The 18047-nt window shown below is 39.4% G+C and overlaps 1 protein-coding gene across 1 annotated transcript in view; it reads left to right on the top strand.

Moving 5' to 3' along the window:
• Positions 1–18047, top strand: part of LOC138323179 (serine/threonine-protein kinase SMG1-like) — an 86127-nt gene that overhangs the window by 63125 nt on the left and 4955 nt on the right. Inside the window, exons 58-73 of the mRNA XM_069267589.1 lie at positions 407–525; positions 2499–2759; positions 3164–3406; positions 3836–3953; positions 4621–4703; positions 5053–5303; positions 5677–5842; positions 6280–6456; positions 6632–6756; positions 9327–9405; positions 9799–9924; positions 10230–10328; positions 10571–10755; positions 14152–14237; positions 14487–14612; positions 15677–15840. Coding sequence (XP_069123690.1) covers positions 407–525; positions 2499–2759; positions 3164–3406; positions 3836–3953; positions 4621–4703; positions 5053–5303; positions 5677–5842; positions 6280–6456; positions 6632–6756; positions 9327–9405; positions 9799–9924; positions 10230–10328; positions 10571–10755; positions 14152–14237; positions 14487–14612; positions 15677–15840 — 2408 coding nt within the window. The remainder of the gene's footprint in view (positions 1–406; positions 526–2498; positions 2760–3163; positions 3407–3835; positions 3954–4620; positions 4704–5052; positions 5304–5676; positions 5843–6279; positions 6457–6631; positions 6757–9326; positions 9406–9798; positions 9925–10229; positions 10329–10570; positions 10756–14151; positions 14238–14486; positions 14613–15676; positions 15841–18047) is intronic.

The raw sequence follows: 18047 nt of genomic DNA, 5'->3' as shown, positions 1-18047 counted from the left end.
AAGATGGCTTCATGGTCTGACCGTACATACTCATTTCATTACACTGAAGATGTTAATATAATGATTTTTGGCAGTACTGCCAAAAATCATTTTCAGTCCTTTTTGTACTTGTAAAATTAAATCCTATACATTGAAAGTATTGTAATTCTCAAAATGTTGGTAACTTTTGGAGTTGAATAACATATTAAAAGCTCTTCTTGATTTGTGACTATGAAGAATACGGCACATATAACTTTAAGTGTTGGAAGTAAATATTGGACAAGTAAGGCTAGGTCTAAAGGGTTTTATGGATTAAGTCCCTATTAGTACACAAAAACATAACAAAGTCAGATTGTATTTCTGATTAAAGGTTAATTTTAAGACTGCTTAAACCGGAAGTTAAAACCTATAAATGGTTGATATACAGGTGCTGGTGACCGTCTGATGGACCTGACGTCCCGGGATGGAGACTGGTTTTTGGATGAACTGTGTAGTATGAGCAGTAACATCATGCACTATATAGACATGCTCAAGATCAACACCTGGGTATGTAATATGAGCAGTAACATCATGCACTATATAGACATGCTCAAGATCAACACCTGGGTATGTAATATGAGCAGTAACATCATGCACTATATAGACATGCTCAAGATCAACACCTGGGTATGTAATATGAGCAGTAACATCATGCACTATATAGACATGCTCAAGATCAACACCTGGGTATGTAATATGAGCAGTAACATCATGCACTATATAGACATGCTCAAGATCAACACCTGGGTATGTAATATGAGCAGTAACATCATACACTATATAGACATGCTCAAGATCAACACCTGGGTATGTAGTATGAGCAGTAACATCATGCACTATATAGACATGCTCAAGATCAACACCTGGGTATGTAGTATGAGCAGTAACATCATACACTATATAGACATGCTCAAGATCAACACCTGGGTATGTAATATGAGCAGTAACATCATGCACTATATAGACATGCTCAAGATCAACACCTGGGTATGTAATATGAGCAGTAACATCATACACTATATAGACTTGCTCAAGATCAACACCTGGGTATGTAGTATGAGCAGTAACATCATACACTATATAGACATGCTCAAGATCAACACCTGGGTATGTAGTATGAGCAGTAACATCATGCACTATATAGACATGCTCAAGATCAACACCTGGGTATGTAATATCAGCAGTAACATCATACACTATATAGACATGCTCAAGATCAACACCTGGGTATGTAGTATGAGCAGTAACATCATGCACTATATAGACATGCTCAAGATACACACACCTGGGTATGTAGTATGAGCAGTAACATCATGCACTATATAGACATGCTCAAGATCAACACCTAGGTATGTAATATGAGCAGTAACATCATACACTATATAGACATGCTCAAGATCAACACCTGGGTATGTAATATGAGCAGTAACATCATACACTATATAGACATGCTCAAGATCAACACCTGGGTATGTAGTATGAGCAGTAACATCATGCACTATATAGACATGCTCAAGATCAACACCTGGGTATGTAGTATGAGCAGTAACATCATGCACTATATAGACATGCTCAAGATCAACACCTGGGTATGTAGTATGAGCAGTAACATCATGCACTATATAGACATGCTCAAGATCAAAACCTGGGTAAATCAGACCAATTTCTTCTGTAAAGATCAATGGTTATGTTAAAGGGACAATTCAGTCTAAGAGAACATTAAAATTTGTACATATATCGGAAAAAACCAGTTCTAATGGAAATTAGATCAGTTGGTTTTACTGTGATATGCCAGAAAAGCCCATGGTTGTGAAATACGTGTGAAATGTTCAAACTCGCTCGCTGTCCGCCATTACACATTGTGGTCGAACATATTGTATGCCGAACCCTGTTCCTTGCTCGTAGAGTAATGCAACTTTAGTCTAGAACTGCTCAAATTGCTCTGACAGTAGTGCGTTTACCTTATTAGGTGAATTATCTTGCCTAAAAAAATCATTTTATCACCTCTTCAGTGGTTATGTAGTTCATTTGTTTAACGTGCGTGACTTTGACTCGGGTATGGGTACAGCGTGCAAGTTGTACCTGCTTTATCGTATTGATCAATGATTTGTAATTACAACGGTCTCAATTAAAATAATAAACAATGACGTGGGATTTGTCAATATTTTATGTTATATGTTTCATAAGAAATGTAGAACAATACATTTATGCCATATTTTGCTTCTTGGTTATGTAAAAGAATTCGCCTGAGTGAATTGTCTCTTTAAGCTCTAATAAAAATTCACATAAGAATGAAGAGATTTTCCTCTATGAAGACTCATAATAGGTAATCTCTCCTTGATGAGAGATTTTATTCAGATTGAGAAATGTAACAAAAAAATCTTTTGAAAGTAGACTAAAATATTTACTAAAATCTTGTTAATAATAATGGTCAATTTGAATTGACAGAGGTATGATGTATAACTAATTGCTGTTTACAGATTGGAAGTCTAGAACACTTCAAATCTCTTGACCAAGCTCTGATGTCAACACACAATGTCTACATAGCCCTACAGGAGCTCAACATGAACTTCCGCACCATCATCCTGCCGGAAGCTCTGAAGGCAATCCAAGGGGCGGAGCCTAGTGTATGCTCTGCCCTTGCGGGATTGGAACGAATGTTTGCCGAAGCCAGTCATCCGTTGGAGACGATAGTTGCTCAGCTTGAAATACTTCACCGGAATGCCATCATGGGCGTTGAGGTTTGTATTGTAATTTGTAACCCAAAAGTTTATTTCTATTATCACTAAAACCGTGGCTATTGAATAAAATCACAGAATATTGTCAAAACTTACTCATAAGTCTTAACAATGTTAATCAGAATGTTTCATCAATTTTATGTCCTCATGACCCATCACCTTCATAAAACTGGGTAAAGGACACATAGTTTTACCTATATCTGTCATGTCCGTCTCATTCCATTCTATCACATTGCATCCTGATTTCATGTGGAAGCCCGAACATTTATGCCTTAAGGACATTTTCATGTTAAATTCAATAGAAAGGATAAAAAAACTTGATATCATTTCATGAAGTCAAAAGTGAGATTTGAATAAAGCTTATTAAATTGGGTCTCTTCTTAAAAATAAAATGTGTGAATTAACAGAATGACAACATGGAGATGATGACAGCAGTAAAAAGGATGCGTCTGCAGTACAATGATCTACTGGAGGGCCAGGATGTGGACTCTAAGGAACTGAGCCCAGGACAGATGTTACTTATGGGTTTTAATGGCTTGTTCACTCGTCTGGAACATGAGTTCTCTGACCTGATGGAGGCCATGGACTATCTTCAGGTTCCAGACGTCTGGAGAAAGGTGGACGCAGTCAGGGAAGGCAAATCTATGCAGGTAAGATGTAGTTCAATTCTTATTGAATGTGTTGTTGAAGGTTGCTAAGAATTGTGAAAATGGACCTGTCAACGTGTCAGTTTGATCTTGTATCAAGTCCCATGTGTTTTATTGAATCTTAATAGTATGTAGTACTCCGTCTTTGCCTATTAAAATGGTTACATTCCTTGCTGGTATGTATTGATTGTTACATTATTATTTTGTGAGCGAAATTTGTGTTGTTTTTTCTGAAAACTCTTTAACTTGTTAACAAAATGACATCACAATCAATACCTAAATGCAAGGAAAGATAACTCTTTTAAATATGCAAATACAGAATATATGAAGTAGTGTTTGTTGATGTGCCCGACCTAGACCCACACAATAAATAAGAATTAAATTTACTTTTGATATAACACCTAATCATGATTGATTGTTTTTATCCTTCAGCTTTCCTCCTTCACACGAAGCACTAGAGGATACCTCTCTAGTCTCTTCTTCATCCGACGACTCCAGGCAATGAGGGAGTTCTTCCACATGTGTACACAGTTTGCTGTCAACCTTCAAGGTAAACACAGGGTCTAAATACCAGTCATTACAGCCTTGTTCTTTAAGATCCATGCATTGCTTATTGCCATGATGAAATGTTTAACTGTAACAGTTTATTTAACAAACAATTTAGAAAAAAAATACCAGTATCTTCAAGCTGACTTAACAAGGTAACACGTTATCTTTAAAAGTATAATGTTACACTCGCAAACACATTACGTCTTAATCAATACCTTCCCAGAAGCACAGATAACTCAGAAATATGTAAAATGTAAAATAGAATTCGCTTGTAACAATGAAATCATATAATTTACTGTATTCCACTGAACAGCGTTTCTGACTACTTTATTATTAAGCAGGCATGAAACAGTACACAGTTGTTGACTGGGGTTGAGGGCAACAGATGATTTGTTGGACCCGAAGACAAACTGTTACCCGTGGCCAAAAACCCAGTCAATAAGTGTTTTGTTATAACCCATTGAATCAAAACAATACATTGACATCAAAAATTGTAGGTGTGACGTCACTTTGGTCCTACAGCACATTTTAACAGTTTTGACTGCTTGACTGAATAGTTCATTTATTGACATTTTTGTCTACAGAGTTTATATAGGAACTATTTTATAGGGGTATAACAATGAGGTATGATGTTGGTTTCTGCTGAATTATAAAATCTTGTCTTTCAGGTTTAGAGGGAGGAAACTGTTTTGATGATGAACAACTGTCTAAACCTATAAAGAAGTTCATCGCTGAGTATGTCAGGAAACAGGTATAGACAAAATTATTACATCTAAGCTTTGTTATATCTGTTAATGAACATACAATTTTAGGGTAAAAAGCTGTGACTTATTTCAGCATGCCTACTCCGTTGCTTTTTCCAGAGTCAGCAGGCTTTAATATATGTATGAATGATTCCAAGACTTATTATAGATGGTTACTTATGACTTATTCTAAAAAGCTTTACCACCTTCTCTTTTAGTGCATGACATTAAATATTATTTTCTAGTTCTATGTGTTTCATTATTTGCTGACAAAATTAAGTCTTATTACATGATGATGATATAATTGATTCAAATTCTCTGAATAAGTTTTAAGTGTATGATGTTTGACAATTGTAGGTGATCGGATTCCCGTCCCAGATCCTTGGCTATCTGGTCTGTGTATTTATCAATGCCCTCGGCCTGAACGTGACGGCAGAGATAGACCTGAAGGATGTAGGGGCGGAATCTAAAGTACCACTAGAGGATCTGAGGAAAAAGGCTGTGGATGTGTGTCTACGTAACGGTCAGTTCCAACATCTCCACTTCACCCAGGCCAGTGCGCTGACCAATACACTGGACACTTCATGGAGGAGACATGACCTTGCCAGGTAAGTTATTAAGTAGTGGTTTGGACATGTATATAAGGAAAATAACAACTATTGTATATTGGTGGTTGGATGGTACTGTGGCAAATCTCTTACCTTTTACCAAGATGTCCAGGATTTAAATCCATGACCAGATGTGAAAAGATAGTGGGTTTTCTGCCCAACCATGTCGGTTTTTACAAGGGGTTATATCCTATATGGATGTTGCATGTTTGAATTGGGGCCATCAAGAGTGATTAATTATCTGTTACAACATGTTTCTCAATTGTAGGAAATGGAATTTATAATACTGTGCAATATTAATTTTAATTTTTACAATTGATGATGTTGGAAGAATGAAGTTATTTTATTAATGAGATTCTATCTACCGTGACAGACGCCTTGATTCTAACATTGACGTGATGAAGGCTAGTCTACAGCGCGCACATCTCCAGCTGACACGCCTACTGTGGCTTCATGAGGACGCATTCACTCAGGGTGGACGTCACGTCAACACTCTCTCCATCCCCAACCGTTCTACTGTCATGTCGGAAATGAGAAAGGTCAGTACTCTAAAAGGACAGGACAATAAGATTCAGATAATGGAAAATAGAAGGAATAATAGGAATGTTGTAGTTTCAGGATGTTTTTAAAAAATTAACAAGGTCACATTATCTTTTAGAACATCTTCCTTCATACAGAAAAATGGAATTTTTCTTTCCTTCATTTATAAATACCAAAGCATGTAGATAGTAGAAAACAATGACGTGATTAGGCTATGTTCAGTATTTCTAAGTTGGACTATTGATTCAGAAAGTTTATTACATCAACCTGATTTTTTTTAGAATATTGTTATAGATTTAAATTTATAGAAGTAGAAATATCTGAGAATATTACATAGATGTTAGTATTTGATAAAGAAACTTGGTAACTTGGTTAATATAAAATCATTTTGTGATTGGTTGGTTTTACATATAAAATCTTGACTTGTTTTCCACAGTGTATGCAGTCGTTGGTTGGCCAGGAGAATGGATTCAGCTCTTGTCAGGCACGATATGCTCAACTTGAAGCGAGTATCATTCAGAGACTTAAGTGGGCAGCTGGGGCAAATCCATCTCTTAATCTCATCCTTCAGCAGTTTGAGGAGGATAGCACATACAGGAAACAGCTATACGAGGTCAGAGATCACACAGTAGTGTACCGTATATTCCTATATCAAATATGAAATAAGATTTAAAACAGTGATTTATGGAAAACTTAAAGATAAGTATTTAGAGAACTCATTTTGTACATATTTTCTTCTTAGTTTTTGTTTAAAGTAAAGTGAATTTTATGACTGATTTTGTTTACAGGAGGAAAGCAAACAGTGTACAGAGGTTGTCAGTCTGTGTCAAGGAATACTTCACCTTGAGGCTCTACGTACAAGAACACCTGAAGCTATCACCTCCGACACCAACTTTCTCAGCCTCATCAACAGGTAAGGATTAAAATACCAAATTTCCTCAGCCTCATCAACAGGGGATTTAGATACCAAACTTCCTCAGCCTCATCAACAGGTAAGGTTTTAGATACCAAACTTCCTCAGCCTCATCAACAGGTGAGGTTTTAGATACCAAACTTCCTCAGCCTCATCAACAGGTAAGGTTTTAGATACCAAACTTCCTCAACCTCATTAACAGGTAAGGTTTTAGATACCAAACTTCCTCAGCCTCATCAACAGGTAAGGTTTTAGATACCAAACTTCCTCAGCCTCATCAACAGGTAAGATTTTAGATACCAAACTTCCTCAGCCTCATCAACAGGTAAGGTTTTAGATACCAAACTTCCTCAGCCTCATCAACAGGTAAGGTTTTAGATACCAAACTTCCTCACCGTCATCAACAGGTAAGGTTTTAGATACCAAATTTCCTCAGCCTCATCAACAGGTAAGGTTTTAGATACCAAACTTTCCTCAGCCTCATCAACAGGTAAGGTTTTAGATACCAAACTTCCTCAGCCTCATCAACAGGTAAGGTTTTAGATACCAAACTTCCTCAGCCTCATCAACAGGTAAGGTTTTAGATACCAAACTTCCTCACCGTATCAACAGGTAAGGTTTTAGATACCAAACTTCCTCAGCCTCATCAACAGGTAAGGTTTTAGATACCAAACTTCCTCAGCCTCATCAACAGGTAAGGTTTTAGATACCAAACTTCCTCAGCCTCATCAACAGGTAAGGTTTTAGATACCAAACTTCCTCACCTCATCAACGTTTAGTCCAATCCCCCATCAACAGGTAAGGTTTTAGATACCAAACTTCCTCAGCCTCATCAACAGGTAAGGTTTTAGATACCAAACTTCCTCAGCCTCATCAACAGGTAAGGTTTTAGATACCAAACTTTCCTCAGCCTCATCAACAGGTAAGGTTTTAGATACCAAACTTCCTCAGCCTCATCAACAGGTAAGGTTTTAGATACCAAACTTCCTCAGCCTCATCAACAGGTAAGGTTTTAGATACCAAACTTCCTCAGCCTCATCAACAGGTAAGGTTTTAGATACCAAACTTCCTCAGCCTCATCAACAGGTAAGGTTTTAGATACCAAACTTCCTCAGCCTCATCAACAGGTAAGGTTTTAGATACCAAACTTCCTCAGCCTCATCAACAGGTAAGGTTTTAGATACCAAACTTCCTCAGCCTCATCAACAGGTAAGGTTTTAGATACCAAACTTCCTCAGCCTCATCAACAGGTGAGGTTTTAGATACCAAACTTCCTCAGCCTCATCAACAGGTAAGGTTTTAGATACCAAACTTCCTCAGCCTCATCAACAGGTAAGGTTTTAGATACCAAACTTCCTCAGCCTCATCAACAGGTAAGATTTTAGATACCAAACTTTCCTCAGCCTCATCAACAGGTAAGGTTTTAGATACCAAACTTCCTCAGCCTCATCAACAGGTAGGTTTTAGATACCAAACTTCCTCAGCCTCATCAACAGGTAAGGTTTTAGATACCAAACTTCCTCAGCCTCATCAACAGGTAAGGTTTTAGATACCAAACTTCCTCAGCCTCATCAACAGGTAAGGTTTTAGATACCAAACTTCCTCAGCCTCATCAACAGGTAAGATTTTAGATACCAAACTTCCTCAGCCTCATCAACAGGTAAGGTTTTAGATACCAAACTTCCTCAGCCTCATCAACAGGTGAGGTTTTAGATACCAAACTTCCTCAGCCTCATCAACAGGTAAGGTTTTAGATACCAAACTTCCTCAGCCTCATCAACAGGTAAGGTTTTAGATACCAAATTTCCTCAGCCTCATCAACAGGTGAGGTTTTAGATACCAAACTTCCTCAGCCTCATCAACAGGTAAGATTTTAGATACCAAACTTCCTCAGCCTCATCAACAGGTAAGGTTTTAGTTACCAAACTTCCTCAGCCTCATCAACAGGGGATTTAGATACCAAACTACCTCAGCCTCATCAACAGGTTAGATTTTAGATACCAAACTTCCTCAGCCTCATCAACAGGTAAGGTTTTAGATACCAAACTTCCTCAGCCTCATCAACAGGTAAGGTTTTAGATACCAAACTTCCTCAGCCTCATCAACAGGGGATTTAGATACCAAACTTCCACAGCTTCATCAACTGGTAAGGTTTTAGATATCAGTCTCCAGGATCATGTACCAATCTCATATGTTAGATATAATGTCTTTTATGATTGGTTGTAAACTTTAAACTTAAATTGTCCTAGACTTTTGGTTGTTAGGGTTAAACTTAAAATTGTCTTAGACTTCAGACCTTTTCATTTGCTTAGGGCAAGAACGTTACAACTTACTGTAAGGCTTTATGTCAATGAGATATTGATTGAAAATGACATCTGCAGTGGTGCAGTGCCCCTGGTGTGCTGAAAGGAATTGGTTAGAGGTATTTTTGGTTGAGCTAAAAGTTCACTAAATCCGATAAGTCCTCAAGTGGTGAAGCATTCAATTTGTTATAAAAAGTTTGGCCAAATTCTTTCTGTAATTATGTGTATGATGTAGAACTAACTACTAAGATATGTTGATTGTTTCAGATGTAATGAGAGCTGTATCATAGCGTCATCTACAGACAGTACAGTGACAGAGCTGGAAATCCTTCTGATGAGTACAAAGGTAATTCACTCAATCTCACTCATATCAATATATATCCTGGTTCATTAGTTTAAAATCTTAAAAATTGTGAATTATTATTGTGGATACATCACGAAGAAAAGTCGGAGGTAAGCGGGTTATTTCTTTGCATATTGCAAGCCACTTATATTCAAAGCCTCGATTTTGACCTATATATTTGAGCTTTTGCCCTTGTGTGAAAGGGTTAGAAAGGACCCCCCCCCCCCCCCCAGGCTAAGACATACTAAATATATAACAACTGGTTGGCTCATCAGTCTGATGTGACTAGATTATGCATTCTAAATATACATCAAGCATGTCCATATTATAACAAGGAATCAACCAAATTGCTGTATGTTAGAGACTAGATAGTAAAAACCAAAATGTATTTTACAGCCACCCAGTGAGGACGAGACAACCAATCACAACTGGCTACAGGATTGTCACGAGGACATCGCTGACCAGATCACGCTTCTCAAACAGGAAGTAGATACTCTCAAAAAGGAAATGGACATCTCAAAGGTTTGGAAACATGTACAAAATTACCTGGGTAGCAGATTCTGCGATGTATATTACTTTGTATTTATTCGTCTTTGGAATAAAATATGTTAATATATAAGGTAGATATTTTATTTCTTAAATTAAATTCAGAAAATTACAGTAATTCTGCGATGGTTTTCTGAACACATAAAGAAAGTTTTTGAGATAGGCTTGATTCATGTACAGGGTGTATGATTAGTTCCTGTAAAATCTACATTACTGTCTTCTGTAGGGACTGAGACAGGAGTGTGTAAATTGACTTATTGATGTTATTATATTGATTGTAGGATAACATCAAGAAAGAGTCATTGTCCATCCGTGGGATTCTGAGTACCCACCACAAACTGATGTCAGAGATCAGGACCATACTCAAATCTATGGCTAAGGTAAGTACAAAAAAAACTTTAATCAAAGGTTTTTATCAAATGTTTGCAAAGACAGATTAAATGCTAAATTAATGGTCACACACATTTACAATTTTTCCTTGTAAATTTTTCCCATTTTCATCTTTTTTTCCCCATACTTGCGAACTTGACACAAAAAATAATTTCGATCACATTGATCTTATTGAAATTCTTCTCTTTTAAATCTGTAAAGGCGTTTTTGAGTGTATTGTTTTGTCTTACAGCAAGAAGAACAGGATATGGGTGATTTGTCGGTGGCAGGCAGTGTACGAGAATACCTGTCTGTCTACAAGAACTTCTCAGAGAACTTCAGCACCGCTCTGAAAATTGTCATCACAGAAGATGTGCTCAAAGAAGGAATGGCCGAGGCTGACTCTATTATTGACTCCCTCATCAGCCAAGTGTCACAGTAAGTGGCCTCATGTCATGGTGTTTATACCCTTATAACACTGGGCAATATACATTATAGTCCCTCATCAGCCAAGTGTCACAGTAAGTGGCCTCATGTCAGGGTGTTTATACCCCTATAACACTGGCCTATATACAGTATAGTCCCCCATCAGCCAAGTGTCACAGTAAGTGGCCTCATGTCATGGTGTTTATACCCTTATAACACTGGCCTATATACAGTATAGTCCCCCATCAGCCAAGTGTCACAGTAAGTGGCCTCATGTCAGGTGTTTATACCCCTATAACACTGGCCTATATACAGTATATTCCCCCATCAGCCAAGTGTCACAGTAAGTGGCCTCATGTCATGGTGTTTATACCCTTATAACACTGGCCAATATACATTATAGTCCCCCATCAGCCAAGTGTCACAGTAAGTGGCCTCATGTCATGGTGTTTATACCCCTATAACACTGGCCTATATACAGTATAGTCCCCCATCAGCCAAGTGTCACAGTAAGTGGCCTCATGTCATGGTGTTTATACCCCTATAACACTGGGCCTATATACATTATAGTCCCCCATCAGCCAAGTGTCACAGTAAGTGGCCTCATGTCAGGGTGTTTATACCCCTATAACACTGGCCTATATACAGTATAGTCCCCCATCAGCCAAGTGTCACAGTAAGTAGGCCTCATGTCATGGTGTTTATACCCCTATAACACTGGCCTATATACAGTATAGTCCCCATCAGCCAAGTGTCACAGTAAGTGGCCTCATGTCATGGTGTTTATACCCCTATAACACTGGCCTATATACAGTATAGTCCCCATCGCCAAGTGTCACAGTAAGTGGCCTCATGTCATGGTGTTTATACCCCTATAACACTGGCCTATATACAGTATAGTCCCCCATCAGCCAAGTGTCACAGTAAGTGGCCTCATGTCAGGGTGTTTATACCCCTATAACACTGGCCTATATACAGTATAGTCCCCCATCAGCCAAGTGTCACAGTAAGTGGCCTCATGTCATGTGTCATATAACACTGGCTATTTATACCCCATCTATAAGTGTCACAGTGGGCCTCATGTCATATATATACACTGGCCTATATACAGTCCCCCATCTGCCAAGTGTCACAGTAAGTGGCCTCATGTCATGGTGTTTATACCCCTATAACACTGGCCTATATACAGTATAGTCCCCCATCAGCCAAGTGTCACAGTAAGTGGCCTCATGTCATGGTGTTTATACCCCTATAACACTGGCCTATATACAGTATAGTCCCCCATCAGCCAAGTGTCACAGTAAGTGGCCTCATGTCATGGTGTTTATATACCCCTATAACACTGGCCTATATACAGTATAGTCCCCCATCTGCCAAGTGTCACAGTAAGTGGCCTCATGTCATGGTGTTTATACCCCTATAACACTGGCCTATATACAGTATAGTCCCCCATCAGCCAAGTGTCACAGTAAGTGGCCTCATGTCATGGTGTTTATACCCCTATAACACTGGCCTATATACAGTATAGTCCCCCATCAGCCAAGTGTCACAGTAAGTGGCCTCATGTCATGGTGTTTATACCCCTATAACACTGGCCTATATACAGTATAGTCCCCCATCAGCCAAGTGTCACAGTAAGTGGCCTCATGTCAGGGTGTTTATACCCCTATAACACTGGCCTATATACAGTATAGTCCCCCATCAGCCAAGTGTCACAGTAAGTGGCCTCATGTCATGGTGTTTATACCCCTATAACACTGGCCTATATACAGTATAGTCCCTCATCAGCCAAGTGTCACAGTAAGTGGCCTCATGTCAGGGTGTTTATACCCCTATAACACTGGCCTATATACAGTATAGTCCCCCATCAGCCAAGTGTCACAGTAAGTGGCCTCATGTCATGGTGTTTATACCCCTATAACACTGGCCTATATACAGTATAGTCCCCCATCAGCCAAGTGTCACAGTAAGTGGCCTCATGTCATGGTGTTTATACCCCTATAACACTGGCCTATATACAGTATAGTCCCCCATCTGCCAAGTGTCACAGTAAGTGGCCTCATGTCATGGTGTTTATACCCCTATAACACTGGCCTATATACAGTATAGTCCCCCATCAGCCAAGTGTCACAGTAAGTGGCCTCATGTCATGGTGTTTATACCCCTATAACACTGGCCTATATACAGTATAGTCCCCCATCAGCCAAGTGTCACAGTAAGTGGCCTCATGTCAGGGTGTTTATACCCCTATAACACTGGCCTATATACAGTATAGTCCCCCATCAGCCAAGTGTCACAGTAAGTGGCCTCATGTCATGGTGTTTATACCCCTATAACACTGGCCTATATACAGTATAGTCCCTCATCAGCCAAGTGTCACAGTAAGTGGCCTCATGTCAGGGTGTTTATACCCCTATAACACTGGCCTATATACAGTATAGTCCCCCATCAGCCAAGTGTCACAGTAAGTGGCCTCATGTCATGGTGTTTATACCCCTATAACACAGGGCTATATACAGTATAGTCCCCCATCAGCCAAGTGTCACAGTAAGTGGCCTCATGTCAGGGTGTTTATACCCCTATAACACAGGGCTATATACAGTATAGTCCCCCATCAGCCAAGTGTCACAGTAAGTGGCCTCATGTCAGGGTGTTTATACCCCTATAACACTGGCCTATATACAGTATAGTCCCCCATCTGCCAAGTGTCACAGTAAGTGGCCTCATGTCATGGTGTTTATACCCCTAAAACACTGGCCTATATACAGTATAGTCCCCCATCAGCCAAGTATCACAGTAAGTGGCCTCATGTCAGGGTATTTATACCCCTATAACACAGGGCTATATACAGTATAGTCCCTCATCAGCCTAGTGTCACAGTAAGTGGCCTCATGTCAGGGTGTTTATACCCCTATAACACTGGGCTAAATACTGTATAGTCCCTCATCAGCCTAGTGTCACAGTAAGTGGCCTCATGTCGGGGTGTTTATACCCCATACAGCAATAGGCTATATACTGTATATCAGCGGGAGAATGAATATTGTTCTATTTGTGGCCAAGATTATTTTTCACGAACTTAAATACCTATAAATACAGTTGGGAGAGAAGGATATATAGATAACCTGTATATCATATTACATTGTCAGAAATAGACAATATGTGATGATTTCAAACCCTGAATAAATAACAAAGAGGATCTCATGAAATTTTCTCCCAGTGAAAGTAAAACAGACATACCCTACGTTATCACAACACATTGCATACATGGTAGCATCCTTATATGACTTTAGCTGTTTTAGGATATTCAAACCCCTATAAACAAAAATTAAATGGCTGACAGGCTGCCAGCTCAATTTCAGACAATTAATGCTAATGAAGAAGGTTTTCATTGGTTTGTTGTAATTTCAGAATATATGATGATCTTGTGAACCTAGCGCCACCCTTGTTGTCTTTGGAGGACAACCAAGAGTCAGCAGAATACAATTTTGTTTCTGGTAAGTTACTTGTGATGTAATAGTTACTGCTCTAACGACTTCTTTAAGAATTTGATCATATATTCAATTAACTGGCCAGGAGCTGAATGCCTTTGATTGAGGTTGTATTTGGTGGTACCAAGATTAACATCACAGCCACTTCAATTTTAAAACAAAAAGATTTGTTTTCATCCGTGGTCTGAAAATCCATCTCCAGGTTTCAAAAGTAATTTTCTATGCCTTTATTTAAGATGATTTCCTTTGTTGTAGTTGTAAAAAAATCAGATGTACGGGACATGCCTAGTCCATCTAGAGGGAAAGGAACACAGGGACAGAGGGATCACAGCAACACCCCACCCTACAGCTCCCAGACTGGGGCCCTGGCCAAGATCACAGGTAAATATCACTAGATGTAAACAGAGGTGTCACAGCAACACCTGCCCTACAGCTCCCAGACTGGGGCCCTGGCCAAGATCACAAGTAAATATCACTAGATGTAAACAGAGGTATCACAGCAACACCCGCTCTACAGCTCCCAGACTGGGGCACTGGCAAAGATCACAAGTAAATATTACTAGATGTAAACAGAGGTATCACAGCAACACCCGCTCTACAGCTCCCAGACTGGGGCACTGGCAAAGATCACAAGTAAATATTACTAGATGTAAACAGAGGTATCATAGCAACACCCGCTCTACAGCTCCCAGACTGGGGCCCTGGCCAAGATCACAGGTAAATATCACCCCTTGGGCCCTGGCCAAGATCACAAGTAAATATCACTAGATGTAAACAGAGGTATCACAGCAACACCTGCCCTACAGCTCCCAGACTGGGGCCCTGGCTAAGATCACAGGTAAATATCACTAGATGTAAACAGAGGTATCACAGCAACACCTGCCCTACAGCTCCCAGACTGGGGCCCTGGCCAAGATTACAGGTAGGTAAATATCACTGGATGGTATCACAGCAACACCTGCCCTACAGCTCTCAGACTGGGGCCCTGGCCAAGATCACAGGTAAATATCACTGGATGTAAACAGAGGTATCACAGCAACACCTGCCCTACAGCTCCCAGACTGGGGCTCTGGCCAAGATCACAAGTAAATATCACTGGATGTAAACAGAGGTATCACAGCAACACCTGCCCTACAGCTCCCAGACTGGGGCACTGGCCAAGATCACAGGTAAATATCACTAGATGTAAACAGAGGTATCACAGCAACATCCGCTCTACATTTCCCAGACTGGGGCCCTGGCCAAGATCACAAGTAAATATCACTAGATGTAAACAGAGGTATCACAGCAACACCCCGCCCTACAGCTCCCAGACTTGGGCCCTGGCCAAGATCACAGGTACACAACATCCACCTGATAAAATAATTCATCACATTGTAATATTTAGCAATGGCTTGTAAGAAACATACATACCTTTAACTATACCGAATACGCTTGCTTTTCAGGACCAGTTGGTGTAAAGAAAGTGGAGAAGTTATCCAGAGACCCACGGACAGGAAAGGCTATACAGGAGAGGAACTCGTACGCAGTCAGTGTATGGAGACGGGTCAAGATGAAATTGGATGGACGGGACCCTGACATAAACAAACGGTTGTCTGTGGCAGAACAGGTCAGTAGTAATACTTACATCAGAAGCAATATTTTCTGATTTTATTATAACTGAGCAGACTCAAATCATTTTGTTGTGGAAAGTTCTCTTTTTTTCTGACCCAAAAATTCCCAAATCGTCCTAGTCTATTGACTTTGAATGGGCAATATCTTGTTATTCTCAAATATTATTGATTTACTATGACACTTTGTGGCAGTCTGCAACATGATCTCTGCTGCAAAACACCAAATTAGTGTGAATGCAAAAAATGAACAAAATTGTTACTACATGTATTTTATAAGCATGAACTAATTTTTCTATGCTCCAAATGACATCGATATAAGAAAGTACCTACAAAACTGTATTTGACCTGGACTATGTTGATGTCCATAGTCTTTGACTTTGGTCTGTTAAAAGTTAGTTAAGAATTTTGGTCTTAAATTGTAAAGTAGTTTTGTTAATAAAGAGAGATTGTTGTTAACCAGTTTTTGAGACTACTAAGTATTTGTAGTAACCCTGTAACATATTTTTGTTGTCCAGGTGTACTATCAAGCCGTTATAGTAACCCTGTTATGTATTTCTGTTGCCCAGGTGGACTATCCAGACTTAGAAGTAACCTTGTTATGTATTTCTGTTGCCCAGGTGTACTATCCAGTCTTTGTAGTAACCCTGTTAGGTATTTTTGTTGTCCAGGTGTACTATCCAGTCTTTGTAATAACCCTGTAACATATTTTTGTTGTCCAGGTGGACTATCCAGACTTTGTAGTAACCCTGTTAGGTATTTCTGTTGCCCAGGTGTACTATCCAGCCGTTGTAGTAACCCTGTTATGTATTTCTGTTGCCCAGCTGGTGGACTATCCAGTCTTTGTAGTAACCCTGTTAGGTATTTTTGTTGTCCAGGTGTACTATCCAGTCTTTTTAATAACCCTGTTATGTATTTTTGTTGTCCAGGTGGACTATCCAGACTTTGTAGTAACCCTGTTATGTATTTCTGTTGCCCAGGTGTACTATCCAGCCGTTGTAGTAACCCTGTTATATATTTCTGTTGCCCATGTGGACTATCCAGACTATGTATTAGCCCTGTTATGTATTTCTGTTGCCCAGCTGGTGGACTATCCAGCCTTTGTAGTAACCCTGTTAGGTATCTCTATTACCCAAGTGGACTATCCAGACTTTGTAGTAACCCTGTTATGTATTTCTATTGCCCAGGTGGACTATCCAGACTTTGTAGTAACCCTGTTATGTATTTCTGTTGCCCAGCTGGTGGACTATCCAGCCTTTGTAGTAACCCTGTTAGGTATTTCTATTACCCAAGTGGACTATCCAGACTTTGTAGTAACCCTGTTATGTATTTGTTTTGCCCAGGTGGACTATCCAGACTTTGTAGTAACCTGGTTTTGTATTTCTATTACTCAGGTGGACTATCAAGACTGTGTAGTAACCCTGTTATGTATTTCTATTGCCCAGTTGGACTATCCAGACTTTGTAGTAACCCTGTTAGGTACAGTCAAACCTCGATGATTCAAACTTCGATGAATCAAATTTCTCGCTGTATCAAACTTTTTGTCTGGTCCCGAATTTCTTCACTATATAACATTACTAACTAACCGATGTATGAATCGAAGTTTTATGAATCGAAGTTCGCGATGTATCGAACTTTTTTCATGGACCATTTGTTATAGAATCATAGGTAAGTGACACTCGATGATTCGAAAAAAAAATTCCCTGTACAGATCATGATCAGGTGTTCGCCGATACCCTGCGGCATGCTGTCACACCTAGCTGTCTCGCGACGGCCTTTCGCCGGCCAATAGGGATTATGACAGCTTGTGTTGCTTGATATCATAATATCACTGATCAGGCTGATACTCGGTGCTTTGTTTTTACAAGCCGCGTTATTAAATCATTAGCACGGCAAAGATACAGTAAGACGTTTTTGATGTTTGCCGGCGCCATAAGTTTGTAGAATTAATGGAACGGTAAATAGCTATAGCGAGCCACATTATTAGTAACTCATACGCAAAACTGTTACATTGCAAAACTTTGGCATAAACACTGGAGCAAATCGATCATTCTAAATTGAAGTATTTTGTAGGTGTTGTAGCGCTTTCGGTTCAGGCTCCTTTTTAGTTTCGTTTTTAACGTGTTTTCATTTTTATATTCATTCCGCAATATTAACCATCGCTTAAATAGTCACCAAACGAACACATGTACATGGGTTAGGCCTA

The sequence above is a fragment of the Argopecten irradians genome, chromosome 5 (genome assembly GCF_041381155.1).
Source record: "Argopecten irradians isolate NY chromosome 5, Ai_NY, whole genome shotgun sequence".
Classification (NCBI taxonomy): Eukaryota; Metazoa; Mollusca; class Bivalvia; order Pectinida; family Pectinidae; genus Argopecten; species Argopecten irradians.
This window is presented reverse-complemented; position numbering and strand designations above follow the sequence as displayed.